The 20,709-nt window shown below is 48.1% G+C and overlaps 1 protein-coding gene across 1 annotated transcript in view; it reads left to right on the forward strand.

Moving 5' to 3' along the window:
• Positions 1-2,767: 2,767 nt before the first annotated feature.
• Positions 2,768-20,709, forward strand: part of LOC138579954 (vomeronasal type-2 receptor 26-like) — a 400,387-nt gene continuing 382,445 nt past the window's right edge. The window contains exon 1 of the mRNA XM_069650179.1: positions 2,768-3,119. Coding sequence (XP_069506280.1) covers positions 2,768-3,119 — 352 coding nt within the window. The remainder of the gene's footprint in view (positions 3,120-20,709) is intronic.

A 20,709-nucleotide genomic window follows, 5' to 3' on the forward strand; every position in this document is an offset into this window, starting at 1 on the left:
TTCTCCAAAAGAGCTGTTTCGCTGCTTTAGATACTTCTGCGAACACTGCACTCCAAATGAAGAGGGGCATTTGAGGAGCCCTTGGGAAGTCTCAGCAGTGACTTCAAAAACGTATTTTCGATTGTTGCCGGTGATTGTCAATTTGCATAACCACAAATGTCAGCACCATAAAGTGCTGAAGATAGAGCCTGCAAATTATAAATCTCGAGATCTGGGGTCACTGTTCCACTTCCATGACTAACGGTAAACATTTGCACTCCCCCGCTATTCTTTTCTAAGGAGACACATGCTATAGTAAGTTGGCCTGGTGCCAAGAAGCGGGTATGGCATTAGATCTAATCACTGCTGTTAGGGAGAATTCTCTTATAAGGCTAATTTCCCAAACCTAGTGAGTCCCCCAGCAGCTTTGCTGGATTTTTGGGGTTTGTTTTTTTCCCCTGCTAAGAGTGAAACTCTTTTCCTCCCACTCTTAGGCATGATTTGAGGTATGTCTTTGATTTTTTGTGTGCTTATGGGCTATGGGGTCTTTTACTCCATAGGGTATCATCTGTTTATTTGTGTGTGTTACACAGCACCCTCAGGGCAGTAACTCAGGGGTGTCATAGTGACCCCCAAACATAGACTCCATACCCTGGGACTGACTACTGTCTCCAAGGGCATGTAAAGTCACCATTGACTTTACTAGTCCAAAATTGTGAAAAGAACCAGTACAAAGCATCATATTGTGGAAGTACTGGAAGGGGTTAATTCGATTGCCCCTGGGTCTGTTTCCAAGGGGGCACTGTCCAGTCCCCCCTTGTCGAGTTTCTGGCTGGTGGCAGGGGTTATCACTCAAAATATTCCACCAGAATATTTCCTATGGGATTTTCCCATTGATTATAAACCACCACTTTTTGGTGCAATGTTAAAGATACCGCCGGTTTATTTATTTAATATTAAATCAACGGTTGGGTCTTTTTGCCAGAACTCTTTTCTAAAATGGCATTCGTGTCCGTCTCTGTGACTCTAACCAAGGTCGAGTCCTTTGTTCCACTTTTTGGCGGGCTTCTCCACAGAAGCCCTCCAAATGGTGCCACTCTGTCTGGGTTGCACAGGATGTGTCGAGAGGGGAATTGGCACCCTGGACTGCGTTGCCTTAGCAACCCAAGTCACACTCTATTCTGATTGGCCCAGTGGTGAGCCACCCGGCTCACCACTTAGCATGTTTGAGTGGCAGCTAGGCTGTTGAATGGGGGGTTTTCTGCATAAAAGCAGGGCCTTTGGGACTGGAACTTCAGAAGTCGCCACAGGACCTAAGAATCCGAAGAGGGAAGAAGCTGAGCGATCTGCAACAAGGACACCACCGGTGGAGCCCTGCTGCAACAAAGTCACCACTTTCCCAACGACAAGAGAAGATCTTCTGCTGGACGAGTCTTCTTCCTTTGAGCTGGTGGGATCAAACGGTTTGCCCCTTTCGCCTTCCAAACACGTCTCTTGGTCGAATCGCCCGTGCCAAGCACCCTGGCGGCTGGATAGCCAAGCTTTACCACTTTGACCGCGAATAAAAGGAACGCACCTTTTAACCGACGAACTCCGCGACTGGTTTCATCCCTGTGCAGTGCATCAACTCCAAGTTTCCTCCTCGACGAGATCCTCTCTTCCCCTGGTCGAAACAATGAACTGTAACCACTGCCAGGAACAACTGCCACCGCTGGAGCTTCCTCTCCCTTTAAGGTACTGTGTTCTGCCTGGCCTCCCTTTCCACGGATTGCTAAAGGTGACCCTTAAATCCTTGGCTTTGCAACTGGGTTGGTCCCATACCTTCTAACTTTACTTCTTGAATCACCCCACCCTCTTTTGAACATTCTGCAAAGACTTTTAGTGCATTTTAAACTGTGTGATCTTGGGCACATTTCACATGGCTCCATTTAAAGTGGGCCTGGCCTATGAACTTTGGCTCTACAGTGTATACTGCCTTTATTCCCTTGCTTGGAACTTCTAAAAGTGTTGGGAACTGTTTTATTTTTATGCTCTGTCTTTTTCTCTCCCTTTAACTTAACTATTGGAGTGCCATCTAGGTTACGCGCTCACATCTGTTTTAACAAATAGTGGTGTTTTAACTCTGACTTGTCTAATACTTATCAAGGGAGGTGTGTATACTTTACCTGACTGTGTTTTAACTTGCTTTTGATTTAGAGTGCTAGGTTATTGCCTAAAGTGTGTTTTAAATAAATAATGATATACTTTTGACACAAAGCACTGGTCAGTGTTTGTTTGCTCTACTGTGTTTTTAGCACCATTGTGTATACTCTACATACTGCCCTACTCTTCTTGAGAGAAGTCTGACTGCTCAGCCACAGCTACCAGGTAAATCTAGGTGGTGCAGACTGCTACCAATTGGGTTTACTGCTTACTCCTGTAGTCTTAATCTTTTTTGCAGTGGTCCCCAAGGGAACTGCACAGGATTCTGCCTAACACTGGTGTACAGCGGTGGGATTTGTATTGAGTATACATTGAAGAGTGCTTCTGATACTTTAGTGCAACTAACCACAAAGCTTAGCACTGTAAACACTTATTTTTTAACAAGTCAACTATGGAAAGTTACAGCCAGGAGTCAGTTTCTGCAAAAACTGCTGATTGTGCAAGAGTCCTTTGTAGACATAAGGATCTCCCTGTAAAAGGCAAGAAAATGGAACTTATTGAAAGATTGTTAGAAAACTAAAGTCTGAGTAGTGATTCAGAGGAACCGACCTCCCCAGCAAATGTAGACAACAGTGATGAAGTTAACATGGATCAAAGTTTTGATAGTAATGTTATAGAGTTGGAAGAGGAATGTGAGGCCAATATAACTGTCCCCACTGGCCCTCTGCCTGCTCTAGCACCTCAAGCTATGTCTACTGGACCTTTGTCAGGTCCCACATTAAGTCCTGCATTCATTGAACTGGAAAAGAATGAGATTGAATTAGAGTTCAAAAGAATTAGTGCTCAATCTGAACAAAAGCACCAAGAACTAAGGCTCAGAGAAATGGAGCTCAAACATGAGCTAGAGATGAAGAAATTGTCTGTTGAAAATGCTTCTCTCCCCAGATCCTGTAGGAGTTCCAGTCTCAAAAGACCCTGGATGCCTAAAGAGATTGTGGGTATGTATGAACCTAAGTCGGATGTGTTAGATTGGTTGGCTATGTTTGAGTATAATCATGGGCTCCAGGACATCACAGGGAATCAGTTGCTTCCTTGGTTGTTCTCTAGGCTCCCCCCTGTTGCATCTGATGTGGTAATGATGTGGTAATGGAGTTGGGGGAGGTGGATAGGATGGACTATGAATGTGTGAAGCTAGCTTTAATAGCTAGATTTGGGAAGACACCTTCCCAGTACCTTAAGAGGTTTGGGACCCTCAAAAAGCAGGATGGTACCCCTTGGGCTACCTGGGTGAATGAAAGTTTGAAGAACTTAGAGGGATGTATTAAGGGTTACAGAGTGAACACTTATGAGGGAATGAGAAATCTTGTTATGTTGGAGTCAATTTATGATGCCTGCTCTCCTGAGCTCAGACAGCACTTAGCCGATTCAAAGGAAATAGATCCTAGAAAGCTAGCTAAGGCTGCTGACTTGTGGGTGGCCAACAGGGCTATTCACAAGGATTCAGGGGTCACTCAGAAAAAGGATGAGGGAAAGCAGCCACTAAAAGGGAACTAAGAGATTTCTAATACCTCCCATACCAAAGAGGGCCACAAACAACAAAATAACCAGGGTAAGCCACCAGGGAAACCCCATCAGGCTAGTGTACCTTCTGGGCCCAAACCAGAAGGAGGTCAGAACAAGCCACCATTCCAGAGAGCATTTGGAACATGCTATCTCTGTGGGGCAACTGACCACATCAAAGGAGATCCCAGATGTAAGGGTAAACCTGCAGGGATCAGCACAGTCTCCTTAGCCATCACTCCAGAGGAGGAAGTACAAGTGGCTAGTACTCACTTTGAAGTCTTTGCTGAAGAACCCTTGGGTCTTCAAGCAAGTTTATCATTAGAGCCTATGGGTCTCGTTAGCAGCCAGAATAGGGAAATCTATGACTCCCTACCAGCAAACTCTACAATATATTACATGGACAGTGTTCTCGTCAATGGCCAGGATACTCCTGCCAGGAGAGACTCTGGGGCCAGCAGAACAGTAGTGGAGGAAAGCTTTTTCAAACCTGAGGATGTGGCTAAGGCACCCAAAGGTCCCACTAGAAATTCTAGAGGCCCTGTCCAGATGGTTCCTATTCTACCAGCCCTCATTCAGTGTAATAACATGACAGTGAGGATTCCAGTCAGTGTTCAGACTGAGGTGCCTGGGAGAGACCTGTTGGGGAATGACCTAAGAACTTTAGGAGTAGTGTCCAGTACCCCCAGGCCTCCCAGTATGGAGCAGCAGAAGCTAACCAAATTGTCTAGAGAGGCCACCTTAAGGGACCACTCTAAGCCTGTGGGAACCTCTACAGAGAAGAGAACCCCACTACAAGCCCTGGTGTTAGTAAGCTGACCTCTAACCCAGGCACATTTCTGACTAGTATGTTAGGGAAATGGGAGCCCGAACCAAGCTCCATCATTGTTCCCCCAGTTTTAGAGTCTCTGACTCCCCCTGCCTCTGAGGAAGAGGTGGATAGACCAACTGGACCCCTCTCTAGGCCTAAGGAACTGGTAATTCTCAGTGCTGGTGGAAAACCAAAAAAGAAAAGTCTAAGGCCAAAAACCTTCAGACTGTTGGACCTTCTACTGAAGCCTCAAACTCAAATCCTAGTATTGGGAGTGAAACTCCTAAAGTAGGTGAGGTAAGATCTAAGAGGAATGGGAAGCAGGTACATTGCCTAAACCCAAGCCCTCCAACCAAGAGGCCTGAGATCCAACTTGCTCCCAACAGAGAGGTGGTGAGGAACCCCGGAAGCCCCTCTAGATCTAAGGGAATCCTTTATAAGGACCCTTTGAAAAAGCCTAACACAGGTTCAGAAGTTGTACCAACTTCTGAGGGACTGGTCAACCAGATCCCCTATAGATTTAAAAAGGAAGATGTTCCTCAAAGGGTTTGTAGGTCATATAGCTTACAAAGGAAAACCATTGATTTTACCATTGAACACAGGTCAGGGTGTCATCACCAAAATGCTGATGGTCTCTCTAAGGTGTTTATAACCAACTAGAGGTATGAGATTCATCCAGGAGTGGATTCAATCCTCCTGCCCCTTAGTCTGGGGGGGCGAGTGTTAGGGAGAATTCTCTTATAAGGCTAATTTCCCAAACCTAGTGAGTCCCCCAGAAGCTTTGCTGGATTTTTGGGGTTTGTTTTTTTCTCCTGCTAAGAGTGAGACTCTTTTCCTCCCACTCTTCGGCATGATTTGAGGTATGTCTTTGACTTTTTGTGTGCTTATGGGCTATGGGGTCTTTTACTCCATAGGGTATCATCTGTTTTTTTGTGTGTTACACAGCACCCTCAGTGCAGTAACTCAGGGGTGTCATAGTGACCCCCAAACATAGACTCCATACCCTGGGACTGACTACTGTCTCCCAGGGCATGTAAAGTCACCATTGACTTTACTAGTCCAAAATTGTGAACAGAACCAGTACACACCATCATATTGTGGAAGTACTGGAAGGGGTTAATTCGATTGCCCCTGGGTCTGTTTCCAAGGGGGCACTGTCCAGTCCCCCCTTGTCGAGTTTCTGGCTGGTGGCAGTGGTTACCACGTAAAATATTCCACCGGAATATTTCCTATGGGATTTTCCCATTGATTTTAAACGCACCACTTTTTGGTGCAATGTTAAAGATACCGCCGGTTTATTTATTTAATATTAAATCAACGGTTGGGTCTTTTTGCCAGAACTCTTTTCTAAAATGGCGTTCGTGTCCGTCTCTGTAACTCTAACCAAGGTCGAGTCCTTTGTTCCACTTTTTGCCATGCTTCTCCACAGAAGCCCTCCAAATGGTGCCACTCTGTCTGGGTTCCACAGGATATGTGGGGAGGGGAATTAGCACCCTGGACTGCATTGCCTTAGCAACCCAAGTCGCACTCTATTCTGATTGGCCCAGTGGTGAGCCACCCGGCTCACCACTTAGCATGTTTGAGTGGCAGCTAGGCTGTTGAATGGGGGGTTTTCTGCATAAAAGCAGGGCCTTTGGGACTGGGAATTCAGAAGTCACCACAGGACCTAAGAATCCGAAGAGGGAAGAAGCTGAGCCATCTGCAACGACGACACCACCGGTGGAGCCCTGCTGCAACGAACTCACCACTTTCCCAACGACAAGAGAAGATCTTCTGCTGGACGAGTCTTCTTCGTTTGAGCTGGTGGGATCAACCGGATCGCCCCTTTCGCCTTCCAAAGACGTCTCTTGGTGGAATCGCCCGTGCCAAGCACCCCGGCGGCCAGATAGCCAAGCTTCACCACTTTGACCGCGAATAAAAGGAACACACCTTTTAACCGACGAACACCGCAGCTGGTTTCATTCCTGTGCAGTGCATCGACTCCAAGTTTCCTCCTCGATGAGATCTTCTCTTCCCCTGGTCGAAACAATGAACTGCAACCACTGCCAAGAACAACTGCCACCGCTGGAGCTTCCTCTCTCTTTAAGGTACTGTGTTCTGCCTGGCCTCCCTTTCCACGGATTGCTAAAGGTCACCCTTAAATCCTTGGCTTTCCAACTGGGTTGGCCCCATACCTTCTAACTTTACTTCTTGAATCACCCCAACCTCTTTTGAACATTCTGCAAAGACTTTTAGTGCATTTTAAACTGTGTGATCTTGGGCACATTTCGCTTGGCTCCATTTAAAGTGGGCCTCGCCTATGAACTTTGGCTCTACAGTGTATACTGCCTTTATTCCCTTGCTTGGAACTTCTAAAAGTGTTGGGAACTGTTTTATTTTTATGCTCTGCCTTTTTCTCTCCCTTTAACTTAACTATTGGAGTGCCATCTTGGTTACGCGCTCACATCTGTTTTAACAAATAGTGGTGTTTTAACTCTGACTTGTCTAATAGTTATCAAGGGAGGTGTGTATACTTTACCTGACTGTGTTTTAACTTGCTTTTGATTTAGAGTGCTAGTGTATTACCTAAAGTTTGTTTTAAATAAATAATTATATACTTTTGATACAAAGCTCTGGTCAGTGTTTGTTTGCTCTACTGTGTTTTTAGCTCTATTGTGTATACTCTACATACTGCCCTACTCTTCTTGAGAGAAGTCTGACTGCTCATCCACAGCTACCAGGTAAATCTGGGTGGTGCAGACTGCTACCAATTGGGTTTACTGCTTACTCCTCTAGTCTTAATCTTTTTGCAGTGGTCCCCAAGGGAACTGCACAGGATTCTGCCTAACAACTGCTTTGAAAAGCTGGCACAAAACTGGAACCCACACTAGAGTTTCATCCTTATGGAGGTCAGCGGGAACATAAACAAGACCCAGAGCTTAATGAAAATTAAGCCTCCCTGATTTCAGTTTGAGAGAGACTGAAGTCCCCCGCTCCTGATGTCAGGGTACCTCCGATAGTTACCCTGGAGGATGGTTGATCAATAGTTTTGTCTAGACGGGCCTTATACAACCCCCTAAAATAGTCCCGCTACACTTCTGGGCCAATACTACAATGCAGCATTTCAGCACTATTCACCCCCTTTCCAGACACAATTTTCCAGAATGAAGAGGGATCACCCCGCTTCACCTCATCTAGCGTATTATCCCAACTGGCTTGCTTAAAAGCCCTTTTCTTATTTTGTAGTTGGCTCTAAGTGTACACAATCATTTTTTATCCACATCTGTGTCAGACGCAAGACAGGACATCAATTCTCTCCTTACTGCCCTGCAGTCATTGTCAAACTACCCCTCCTTCTAAATTGATGAGTTCTTGACTTCACCAGTTAGGCACGTGAAAAAGGGAAGGAGGGAATGGACCACATTTTAAACGTCTTTAATTACACATTCGTTAGAACTTAAGGTGTTGCCAATATTCTCAATATTAGATAGCGCCGCCTTATAGATAAGTGGCTTTGTCTCCATCATGTCGATCTTGGCCCATTCAACTGAACGTCGGACATGACCTGACCACAATGGGCCTCATTACGACCCAGGCGGTAAGGGGTTTACGGCAGCGTTAACAGCGCCGACCCTTACCGCCTGAGTACGAGGTCCCTTAGCGCCATGGCGCTTTTAACACCTGCTTTTAGCAGGTGTTAAAATCCATGGCGCTAAGGGACCATGGAGTTAATTACGCCACCGTAATTTACGGTGGCGTAATTAACTCCTTCCCCACTCCCATTATGCCCTATGGGGCAAAAATGGGAATGGGGAAGGGTAAATGGGGATTGGGGACTTACCGCCCCGCCAAGGTCGGAATGGGGCGGTAAGTCCGCCAACCACCATGGCGTAAACGTAGTTTACGCCATGGTGGTAAAGTCACGGCCCAGGCGGTAACTTACCGCCTGGGTCGTAATGTCGGAAGACTTAAGCTGCTCTATATTTTGTTAATCAAACGCATGCAAAGTTTAAAAAATAATAGTGGTTTGTGATTGCTCTCAAAGCAGTCACAAACTTTCAAAGTTTTGACTAAGTCCAGTGACTAGCAAGGATTCAGACGTAGTCGATTAACAATGTATCATCATGTCCACCATAAGTTTTCTTTGCTGGCTATCAGAGGCTATATGCCTGTTGCAAGCCCTTAACTTCAAATCATTCAGAATCTGGGCTATGTCAACAGTGTATTTATGCATTCTAAGGAGATTATCAACCACAAGAGGGCGGAGGTTTCACCCAAGCATGATCTTGCTCGTCCCATGCCTCATCTAAATCTTTTCCGGGCTCGAATTCTCGAATTGTAAATTAAAATCAACTACAACCAGAACGTGTAGGTCTACATCAGGCTGATATTCCCAGTGCTGGATTAGCTCATACATTAAAAGCAAAGCTCCAAGATGGAAGTTCCCATAAATATTATTATATACATTAAAAATCAATAGATAATGGTTAGCTCAAACATTCACAATTAGATGCTGGAGGTTGTGGCAACCCGTACCATGGACCTCTATGTCCCAATCTAAACTCGAGTTGACCCAAATGAGCAGTTCCCCTCTTTGCCTTCCCTTGGAGCCGTTCTGAGCTGGTACACCAAAAGCTCTAAACCCCTGAAACTCCACCAAGTCGAGGGACCAGGTCTCCTGGAAACATACCAGATCAACACCAATATGTGCCAATTATATGTCTCACTACCCATGCAATGTTCCACCAATGCATTTTCGTGATGGATCTGCCAACAATATATGTTAGAATAAAAACCTTTTCAGGCTGGCAGTGCCCAAACATTTCCATGCTGGGTACGATATATGCCAGTATTCCTATATATGAACATACTCATGTTTGCTTTTTGCAATTTATGCCACTAATGATACTATAAGAAAACATGTCCATGCTGGCTCTGCCAATATATGGCAGTATACCCATGTGGGGACATACTCCTGTTGGCTTTGCCTTTCAAAATGCCAATACGAAAACATGTCCAAATTGGTTGCACAAAGTAGCCCAGTCTTGGCACGTAAAAACACTTATCATGTTTACATTATCCTTGATGTCCAGTAAAATATTCCATGCCACAGTAAGAAATACCTAGAATAGGTGCATAAAACGTGCGCAGAATAATAACATGCCATGCCACAGTAAGAAATAAATGGGCTGGCTGCACAGAAAAGGCCAGTCTAGCCACATATGAACACATATCATGCTTGCTTTATCATAGATGCCCAGTAAATAATGCCATGCCATAGAACGAACTAGATTTGCTGCACCAAAATGCCAGTCCAGCCAGACAATAGCATTTATCATGCTTGCTTTATCATAGATGTGTCATGGTTTGTGGAGAAAAACAGACTGCTGACTAGTTGCAGAATACCGAAGGTTCACTCCACTTACTGTATTGTTAGTCACAGGCTTGATAGCAGCGTGGCGCTATGCAAAGACAGGCCTCCCCAATCAAATCAGGTAAAACAATCAGTGAACTGGAAGGTTGAACCTGTGCAAAATATCTGTAAGGGAAAACAGTGGTTGCTGAAAAAAACACCTCAACCGGTTCAGGAAAGATGCAGAAGTTTGGATAGTTGGTCAGAAAAATGCAGTAGCTTGGATCTGGGAGGCCGGTCGAAAGTAGCCGAGAGGACCAGAAATCAGGAATGCGTGTTGAAGAGACCGGGGACAAGGAGCCGAAAAGGAGGAAGATGGAAAAAATGGATGAAAAGGCCAGGAAGATTGAGTAATCAGAAGAAGGAACAAACGGGACAGTGCCTACAGGAGGATTATTAGTGTTGTGATGCAACGTATTGCTGCAACTCTCTCCCTTTTCCTTCATTGGTCAGACACGAGATGCACTCTGCCATTTTGGAAAAAAGACTAGACCGTGTATATAGAGCAGCTTGGAGTATGATGGCATAACACTCCAACCCAATGGCCAGAGTCTGCATATGGACCAAGTGCCATTGCGAGCAGACAACGGACACCTGACAGGATGCCTAATACAAATGTCATGCCTCAGTAGAAATGGCTATGCTGGCTGCACCAAAATTGCAGCCTAGCCACATAATAACACATATCATGCTTGGTTTATCGTAGATGCCAGTAAATAATGCCATGCCACAGTGTGAAATGGGTAGAATGACTGCACCAAAATGCCAGTCTAGCCACATAATAACACTTATCATGCTTGCTTTATCATAGATGCATAGTAAAATATTTCATGCCACAGTAAGACTTGGCTAGATTGGCTATGCCAAAATGGCAGTCTAGCCACGTAAACAAAATATTTATCATGCTTGATCTTTCATAGATGGCAAGTAAAAAATGTCATGCAACAGTATGAAATGGCTAGACTCGTTGCACCAAAATGCCAGAGTAGTCATGTAAATAAACATATCATGCAGTACAAATGTGCAATACAAAAATGGTCTGCGAATATTGGTCTCTAAAACACTGGACACCAATCACAAAAAAAGCTTCATCAGCAACAGAAGTGTCATCAAGGTGCTCATACCTTTCAGGGCAAGCAGCTGAAAAAGAACCCAAGATTAGAGAGGGCCTGTTCTGTTCTAAACAACAAACCTCAGCTTCAACTAGATAGAAGAAAACTGATGGCTCACAAATGTGAACAAGCAGGTATCAAGAAATTCTCTGACCCGCACTGCTTCGCACCAAACTTGAGAGCTCACACTTTTTCCTTCAACGCTCTCAGTTCTCTCTAACGGGTGTACACTACAGACCAAATTTGGAAAAACATTTACACTCTTGAATACCTGAACCTTAGCAGTTATAGTATGAACTGACAAGGTCTATTCCTGCAATTGTCCCATTTTCCTTGTCCCAATTTGTTGTTGTTGCAGCCTGTTGGGACTGCGTAAACAAATAGCTTCTCTCTCCTTCATTGTCTGGACTAATTGATGTCTTTTCCGAAGGCCATTTGACAACCATTTTAGGAACAACCAGAGGATGGAGAAAACTCAAAGAGGCAGAATTCTGCTCAGAGAGCCTGGGTGATGGAAGTGCAGACCATTCTTGTAATTCAAAGTGAATAAAATGACCCTGATTGTAAGATTTGCATTAAAATTGCATTAATTGAGTAGAACGAAATCACAGATATCTCCATCCAATCCTGTGAAATAAGTACCAAAGATGAGTGGCCCAAGCTTTGGCAGAGCGAAATTAGCAGCAAAAACTATCGAGATCATCAAGTCCTCCATTTTTATCAGGAATAATGTTACCACCGAAAAAGTTGAGGAATAATCGATCAGTAATTTCTCTTGCCATCCAAGACTATAACTATGAGAAGACATAAAGGCAAAGGAAAGGTGCGCATTAAGGGTGTGGGCAAATCTTAATTTAGCAATGCACAGCTCCGTGTTGCAGGTGAGGTGGTCAGCTATGCTGAGGCGCTGTTTGGAGCACAGTATAAAAATAATCCTTGCTCCATCTTGGCAGAAATTTGGGACAAAGTGGTAACTGTGGATATTGTTGCTCGCGACAATGAAGATTGTTGCAAGCGAAGATGGAATGACTTAAAAGTGATTTTGCAAAGTTTACTGTCATCCACTGGCAGGAGATTGCTGCCATGGAAGGTGGAATCGGTGAGCCACTCACCGCCACACAGTGGGAGGAAAGGGTCAGTAGTTTGTGCCTCCTGGTTGGCCTAGGGTATTGGGGGAGCAGATTTCGGAGAAGGCAGCCAGTCCGAGCCTAGTGTGTATAACATTAGAGAAATGTCATCTCTTAATATTACTGTTGTTGCAATTAGGTTCTGCTATCTGATCATAATGATAATTATAATAATTGTTTTCTTATGTAGCACTATACACCCATAGGTCTCATAGCGCTGAAATAACAGAAGACATTATTAGCCCTGAGAGTGTTATACGATTTAGCGACCTCTGTGCACAGATATCAGAGGCGAGCACTTAGCTCACTGTGCTATCTCACCTGTATAATAAAGGGTGAAAGGAAAGTCTAGTTAGATTAAGACCAGTAAAATCGTAATTTGTTACTGAATTGGAGGAGCTCTTTGATACGTTGAATATTCCTCAGTAGGGAATTCCAGTATTTGGCAGCCATGACCACAGAACGATGACTAAAATGTCATGCTTGTTTAAAGCAAGACTATGGAGGCGTGGGGGTGGGATTGGGTGCCATTTAATACATGCTTTAAAATAAGAGGCTATTTTTGAAAAAAAAAAGCTTTTTGATTAGGTGTGAGGAATTTAAAAATGATCCTAGCATTGACAGGCTACCAAGGTAACTTTCTGAGAACGTGGGTTATGTGTGTGCATCTAGAATTGTTGACTATAAGTGCTGCAAGATTTTGCAGAACTTGAAGATATTGAATTGTGTATTCAGGCGAGCCAACCTGCAATACATTACAGTAATCAAGCAGAGAGCACACAGTGGCTCAAGTGATGCTAGTCCTGATAGTAGCAGCCTAAGCTGTCTTAATAGAATGAGGATAGGATTGATCTGAGAGAGCATAAAGAGTGTAGAATCAAAAGCGATTCCCAGAGTACATTTTAATGAAATTAGTAATTCGGTGCCAGAGAGCTGTTACATGTTGACATACACACAGGCGGCTCCCCACCTCCAAATGTTTGACATTTGCATGGCGGAGAGCACACGTGCAGGACAAAAGGCGGGGTACACATGTGAATGCTGCCTTTCGGCCTGTGCTTTTACACTCCACCGTGCAAAGTGAGTAAAAGCTGCCTGCCATGCTTGAATGCAGGCAGCATTTCTTTTTAATTGCGAGTGCCGCAAGCAGCGCTAACAATTACAATAAATGCTGACCGACATGCTCGCATGTCGGCCAACGTTTAATTGTAATTTTACACTGGATCCATATGGGGTCCGCCTGCTTTATCCTTTATCCTGAATAAGTAGAAATGGCGTTTTGCAAAGGCCTAGGGCCTCATTAAGAGTTTGGCAGTGCAGTAAATTATTTTTGGTAAAGGGACTACCGCCACTTTTAATGAAGCACGAAATGTGTAGTCTTAGTAATGAAACTCATGTCCACTGCACGATTCTGAGTGGAGAAATGTCCTGTACACAAAACCATTGCTGCACGCTGATTGTCACATATGATAATCGTTGATCCACATGGAGGGCAATGGGCTTCCAAAATGGGGAATTCCAGAGGGCATTTTTTTTGTGTAACGCTGATGTATTGAGGACGACTGCCATGTCATGTTTTTGCATTCAGGAAACGTGGCTATGTCAGCCTTTTACATTAGATGGCTAGACACTGATTTTTCGTCTTGCAAAGCATCCTGTGTTGGGTAGACCAAAAGGTGGACTCTGTATAGGGTAAAAAACTTAGTGTAACATGGTGGAATACATGGTGGGCCCCCCAAATATGAACTTCGTAGCAGCAACCATTTTGAATCCTAAGGACAGCCTACAAGGAATTTTGGTGGTGACTTTATATGACCTCCGCGGGAGGTGCCTTGACAGCTAAAAGTATGGCCACTTTGACCAGAACTCTCAGAGCATGGTGAATCATACATAGGGGGCAGGGGGTGGGGGGGTGGTGGTGATGGTAATATGGATTGCTGTCAAACTCAACCGAGAAATGTGGAGGGAAGGTGAATAAAGGAACAAGGGGCACTCAGAGATCTAGGGAGTGGATGAGAATTATGGCTGAATTTGATCTTACCCCTATACAACCGGGTAAAGGGATACAAAATACAACTTGGTCCAACGGTAAAAAAACCTCAAGGATTGACTTCATTTTTGTGAACAAACAAGTGGGGACGATCCTCCCAACACTTGATATCAAAGACAATAAAACCAGTGACCATGTAATGTTAATCACCACTCTGCAAGAAATAAACTTAGGACCAAAAATGTATCTAAAAAACAAACTTGAGGTCAGCGCAGGAGGAAACCGTTTATGTTACTACACTAGTACGATGACTAAGTCTAATGCTCTGATCAGAAATCAGTTGGCAGCCAGTGAGGGGAAGAGGGTCCAAGACACTATGGCAGATGTTTTACGTAGAGTTACATTGGACATAATGTCAACTAAGAAAGCGGGGACAAATAATGCCCGCCGACCTGGCCATCGGTTTGACTTGCTTATCAAAAAGAAAAAGAGACAAGAAAATTCCACAATTAGGAAAGTGAAAAAAGATAGCAAGGGGTCAGAAGCGCAACAGAAGGAAATTATAGCCTCTATTATGAACAATTATAAATCATAGCTGCGAAATCACAGGGCTTCCTGCAATGATGAAGGGTGGAAATACTTGAATAAATGAATTAGAACTAATGATTCAAAAATGTTGGCATTGGTTGGAGAAAACTCTGGAGGTGCCCAATGGCTCGGGTGAAATTGTCACGGTAACTGAATCAAATGGGTAGATTACATCAAACGGTCCTTTCAGGGCCAACAAAATCTACCCCAGGAAGCCCGCCCGATGTTAAATACCAGGGTGGGAGAATTTATAAAAACAGGGCTACTGCCCGGACAGTTTATCCAATTTGATTCTGAAAGATGATCCCGAGCTTTGGGCAAGTACGTTGAAACAAATGTACCTTCAGGTGTGTCAAACTGGGGTTATACGTGAGACATGGAAAAGCGCCATCCTAATTCCCATTTTTTTCATTTTTAAAAAGGGTTATCGGGAAAGCCCGGAAAGCTACAGACTCCTGGCGATGCTGGACTATAGCGGGAAAGTATTTGCAAATATTTTACTGGAACTACTCACGAGATAGGCAAATAAGAAGGGAATTCTCACATACCACCAAACAGGGTTCAGAAAAGGGTGTTCGACAACTCACCCAATCTGGACCCTGCTAACTTTAATTTCGAATTTAGAAGCAAAGGCGGGGATGGCCCTCTACGCGTGTTTTGTGGACTTTGCGTCCGCTTTTGATAGCGTTTATAGAGGTAAATTGTGGGCAATTTTGGAAGAGGGGAATATAGACCCCTCATTGTACTTCATAAAAGCTCTATATGAAGACACAGTGGTTACAATCAGACTCTCATAGGATGCTGAACTATCAGAGACCATCACTACTTGGCCTTGAAACAGGGATGTACGTTAGCCCCCCTGTTTTTGAACATCTATCTCTCCCCTCTTGCGAAAAGTCTGGGCTAAGTATTGAACTCACTGTCCCAATATGGGAACAGGGGCTTGGTATGCATATCCTATGCCAATGATTTTGTGGTCCTTGATAGGCCGAAAGTAGGATTGCAACGCTCCGCGCAAGCATCGACCTTGATCTCCTCGGAGCTTGCTTTAAAGCCCAATGTTAACAAAACTAATATTATGGTATTTGGGAAGAGGCTGCTAGCAGACAAAGCCAATTCATCTTAGTGGCTAGGTGGAGAGGAGGTGGAAACCAATGATAGCTACGGATACCTAGGAATTACTATTAAGGGTAAGATTTCAGCAGCCGCCATCTTAGAAGAGTTAACCCAAGAAGCTTGGAAGAAATGGCTAGTTGTAAGGAAGGTGATTGATGCCCAAAGGGGGAGATTCCTTAAAGCTAAAATATTGGCATACACGGTATCAATTGCCCCAACAATCGTGTATGCCTTGGAAGTCTTCCTATGGAAGTGGGTAGAAGAAGTGAGTAAACTAGAGGGAACGGTACCCCGCTCCATGTTAAATTTACCACCAGGAACCCCCATCCAAGTGATTAGATTAGAACTGGGTCTTTCCCCTTTGAGTATGGTATGGTCAGTAGCTTCCTGTAAACTATGGGCTAAGATAAAGTACGATTTGGCTGGCCTGGATAGCTTGCTCTCGCTCCTCCAGCATGCGCGTAGATATGAATCAAGTAAATGGTTTCAGTGAGCTGGATCTTAGAGTTACAAATTACTTGATGGAGAATGGTATTACCCAAATCCCTGAGACTTGGCTGGAATTCAACCTAGCAAGGATCCCGGTGAAGACTAGGGCCTATGATACAGAGCAGGCCCTGACACACCTTGGTTCACTGAAAATGTTCTGTGAATATGCCAGACAAGCTTTTGTCATTGGTAGCCCAAAGCCATACCTAATAAAAAGAAGATATCCTGCTATGGTTAGGTTTATACTTGCAATTTGGCGCCAGACAATTAAGGTGTTCGAAAACACATGGGCATGGAGAAATATCCCATGGCACAAGAGGGCATGCAGACTATGCAGGAAAGCTATTGAGTCTGCTAGACACGTGCTGACTCAATGTGAATTGCTAGAAAACATATATAAACGGGCCTATGATAAGTACCAAAACCCTGCGTCAGATGTATTTTGGAGTTGTTTGTTTGGAGCTGATTTCTCATTGCTGTCAACAGCGGCAATGTATGTATGGGAAGAAGTCTGCAAGAAAATTATGATCAGCAATGTGGACAGCCTATAAGGTTGATTTTAAACTTATGTTTTATGATGTTAACGCTATGAACTGCATTTTTTATGAACAGTTTTAAAATGTATTGTAACATAAATGTAAGTGTATTTTTGTACATGTTAGTGTGAAAAGGTTGCTAGTCAACCACAACGTACTTTAAATAAATTAAAAAAAAGGGGGGAATTAGTGATGGATTTGCACGACTTCAAATCATGCAGACACTTCTCTTTACTGCGTGGTTACCTCATGCAGTAAAAATAACTCAGTTTGGTGGTATTACTGAAAGTAATACCACAAAACTCTGAGGGGGTAATTCATAGAATTCAGCGCACAAGTGGCGCACGCGGCTGGCACACAGTGTGCGCGTGCGAATCCCTGCGCCAGCCGCGTGTGCTAAAATCCATTTCCGCGCACAGCGTATTCATGGATTCCAGCCACCAAAACCAGCCGTGGCGCACAGTGGCGCAGCGACCCTGCAGCAGCGCCAGTTACGCCCCCAAGAACGCCTCTCTCGCAGGGAAAAGCCATCAATATACCCAATCCAGCGCAAAGGGCTGCGCTAACCCTGTACCAGCACGGCAAGCGGGCTACGTGTATCACTGGGGTGCGCGGGAAATACCTCACGTGATTGGCCCCGTGCGAGCAGGGTACGCGTATTTCAGGGGTGTGCAGGAAGTACCACACGCGATTTCCATAGGGTACACGTATCTCAGGGGTGCGCGGGAATTTCCACACGCGATTGGGCCCGTGCGAGCAGGGTACGCGTATCTCAGGGGTGCGCAGGAAGTGCCACACGCGATTTCAGCAGGGTACGTGCATTTCAGGGGTGCGTGGGAATTTCCACACGCGATTGGGGGTACGCGTATCTCAGGGGTGCGCAGGAAGTGCCACACGCGATTTCAGCAGGGTACGTGTATTTCAGGGGTGCACAGGAATTTCCACACGCGATTTGGGGTACGCGTATCTCAGGGGTACGCGGGAAGTGCCACATGCGATTTCCGCAGGGTACGCGTATCTCAGGGGTGCACGGGAATTTCCACATGCGATTGGGCCCGTGCGAGCAGTGTACGCGTATCTCAGGGGTGCGCAGGAAGTGCCACACGCGATTTCAGCAGGGTACGTGTATTCCAGGGGTGCGCAGGAAGTTCCACACGCGATTACATCAGGGTACGTGTATTACAGGGGTGCGCGGGGAGCACCACACGTGAATTGCACGTGTGGGTCCTCCCAGGTGTTCCTTCTACACCCTCCACGGCCCCTGCAGGTGGCTCACACCACAGGGGCCTACCCTGCACATGTCCTGCAGGCACACCATCCACCATGGCCATGACCCCCAGCCAACCCACATGTCAACTTGCACTACTGCCCACCAACGCATGTCCCCCTGCACCCCCAGTCACCAGGGGCACGCTTCACCAGGCCCCACCCATGTCTCCCAGTGCCCCCACCCCCCAGCAGTGCAGGGGCACCCACCACCAGGCCCCCACCCATGTCTCCCACCACCCCCACCCCCCAGCCACCAGGGGCACCCACCACCAGGCCCCCACCCATGTCTCCCACCACCCCCACCCCCCAGCAGTGCAGGGGCAGCCTCCAGCAGGCCCCCACCCATGTCCAACTCATGTCTCCCACCACCCCCACCCCCCAGCACTGTAGGGCACCTGCCAGCAGGCCCCCACCCATGTCCAACTCATGTTCCCCACCACCCCACCCCCCAGCACTGTGGGGCACCTGCCAGCAGGCCCCCACCCATGTCCAACTCATGTTCCCCACCACCCCCACCCCCCAGCCACCAGGGGCAGCCTCCACCAGGCCCCCACCCATGTCTCACACCACCCCCACCCCCCAGCCACCAGGGGCAGCCTCCACCAGGCCCCCACCGATGTCTCACACCACCCCCACCCCCAGCCACCAGGGGCAGCCTCCACCAGTCCCCCACCCATGTCTCCCACCACCCCCCCAGTCACCAGGGGCAGCCTCCACCAGGCCCCCACCCATGTCTCACACCACCCCCACCCCCCAGCAGTGCAGGGGCACCCACCACCAGGCCCCCACCCATGTCTCCCAGCACCCCCACCCCCCAGCCACCAGGGGCAGCCTCCACCAGGCCCCCACCCATGTCTCCCAGCACCCCCACCCCCCAGCACTGTGGGGCACCTGCCAGCAGGCCCCCACCCATGTCCAACTCATGTTCCCCACCACCCCCACGCTCCAGCACTGTGGGGCACCTGCCAGCAGGCCCCCACTCATGTCCAACTCATGTTCCCCACCACCCCCACCCCCCAGCACTGTGGGGCACCTGCCAGCAGGCCCCCGCCCATGTCCAACTCATGTTCCCCACCACCCCCACCCCCCAGCATTGCAGGGGCACCCACCACTAGGCCCCAACCCATGTCTCCCAGCACCCCCACCCCCCAGCCACCAGGGGCAGCCTCCACCAGGCCCCCACCCATGTCTCCCACCACCCCTACCGCCCCAGTCAACAGGGGCAGCCTCCACCAGGCCCCCACCCATGTCTCCCACCACCCCCACCCCCCCAGTCACCAGGGGCAGCCTCCACCAGGCCCCCACCCATGTCCAAATCATGTTCCCCACCACCCCCACCCCCCAGCACTGTGGGGCACCTGCCAGCAGGCCCCCACCCATGTCCAACTCATGTTCCCCACCAACCCCACCCCCCAGCACTGTGGGGCACCTGCCAGCAGGCCCCCACCCTTGTCCAACTCATGCTCCCCACCACCCCCACCCCCCAGCACTGTGGGGCACCTGCCAGCAGCCCCCCACCCATGTCCAACTCATGTTCCCCACCACCCCCACCCCCCAGCCACCAGGGGCAGCCTCCACCAGGCGCCCACCCATGTCTCCCACCCCCCCCACCCCCCAGCCACCAGGGGCAGCCTCCACCAGGACCCCACCCATGTCTCCCACCACCCCCACCCTCCAGCAGTGCAGGGGCAGCCTCCACCAGGCCCCCACCCATGTCTCACACCACCCCCACCCCCCAGCCACCAGGGGCAGCCTACACCAGGCCCCCACCCATGTCTCACACCACCCCCACCCCCCAGCACTGTGGGGCACCTGCCAGCAGGCCCCCACCCATGTCCAACGCATGTTCCCCACCACCCCCACCCCCCAGCAGTGCAGGGGCACCCACCACCAGGCCCCCACCCATGTCCAACTCATGTTCCCCACCACCCCCACCCCCCAGCACTGTGGGGCACCTGCCAGCAGGCCCCCACCCATGTCCAACTCATGTTCCCCACCACCCTTACACCCCAGCAGTGCAGGGGCACCCACCACCAGGCCCCCACCCATGTCTCCCACCACCCCCACCCCCCAGCACTGTGGGGCACCTGCCAGCAGGCCCCACCCATGTCCAACACATGTTCCCCACCACCCCCACCCCTCAGCAGTGCAGGGGCAGCCTCCACCAGGCCCCCACCCATGTCTCACACCACCCCCACCCCCCAGCACTGTGGGGCACCTGCCAGCAGGCCCCCACCCATGTCCAACTCATGTTGCCCACCACCCCCACCCCCCAGCACTGTGGGGCACCTGCCAGCAGGCCCCACCCATGTCCAACGCATGTTCCCCACTACCCCCACCCCCCAGCAGTGCAGGGGCAGCCACCACCAGGCCCCCACCCATGTCTCCCAGCACCCCCACCCCCCAGCCACCAGGGGCAGCCTCCACCAGGCCCCCACCCATGTCTCCCACCACCCCCACCCCCCCAGTCACCAGGGGCAGCCTCCACCAGGCCCCCACCCATGTCTCCCACCACCCCCACCCCCCAGCAGTGCAGGGGCAGCCTCCACCAGGCCCCCACCCATGTCTCACACCACCCCCACCCCCCAGCACTGTGGG

This window comes from Ambystoma mexicanum, chromosome 3p (assembly GCF_040938575.1).
Source record: "Ambystoma mexicanum isolate Mex_15411 chromosome 3p, UKY_AmexF1_1, whole genome shotgun sequence".
NCBI lineage: Eukaryota > Metazoa > Chordata > Amphibia > Caudata > Ambystomatidae > Ambystoma > Ambystoma mexicanum.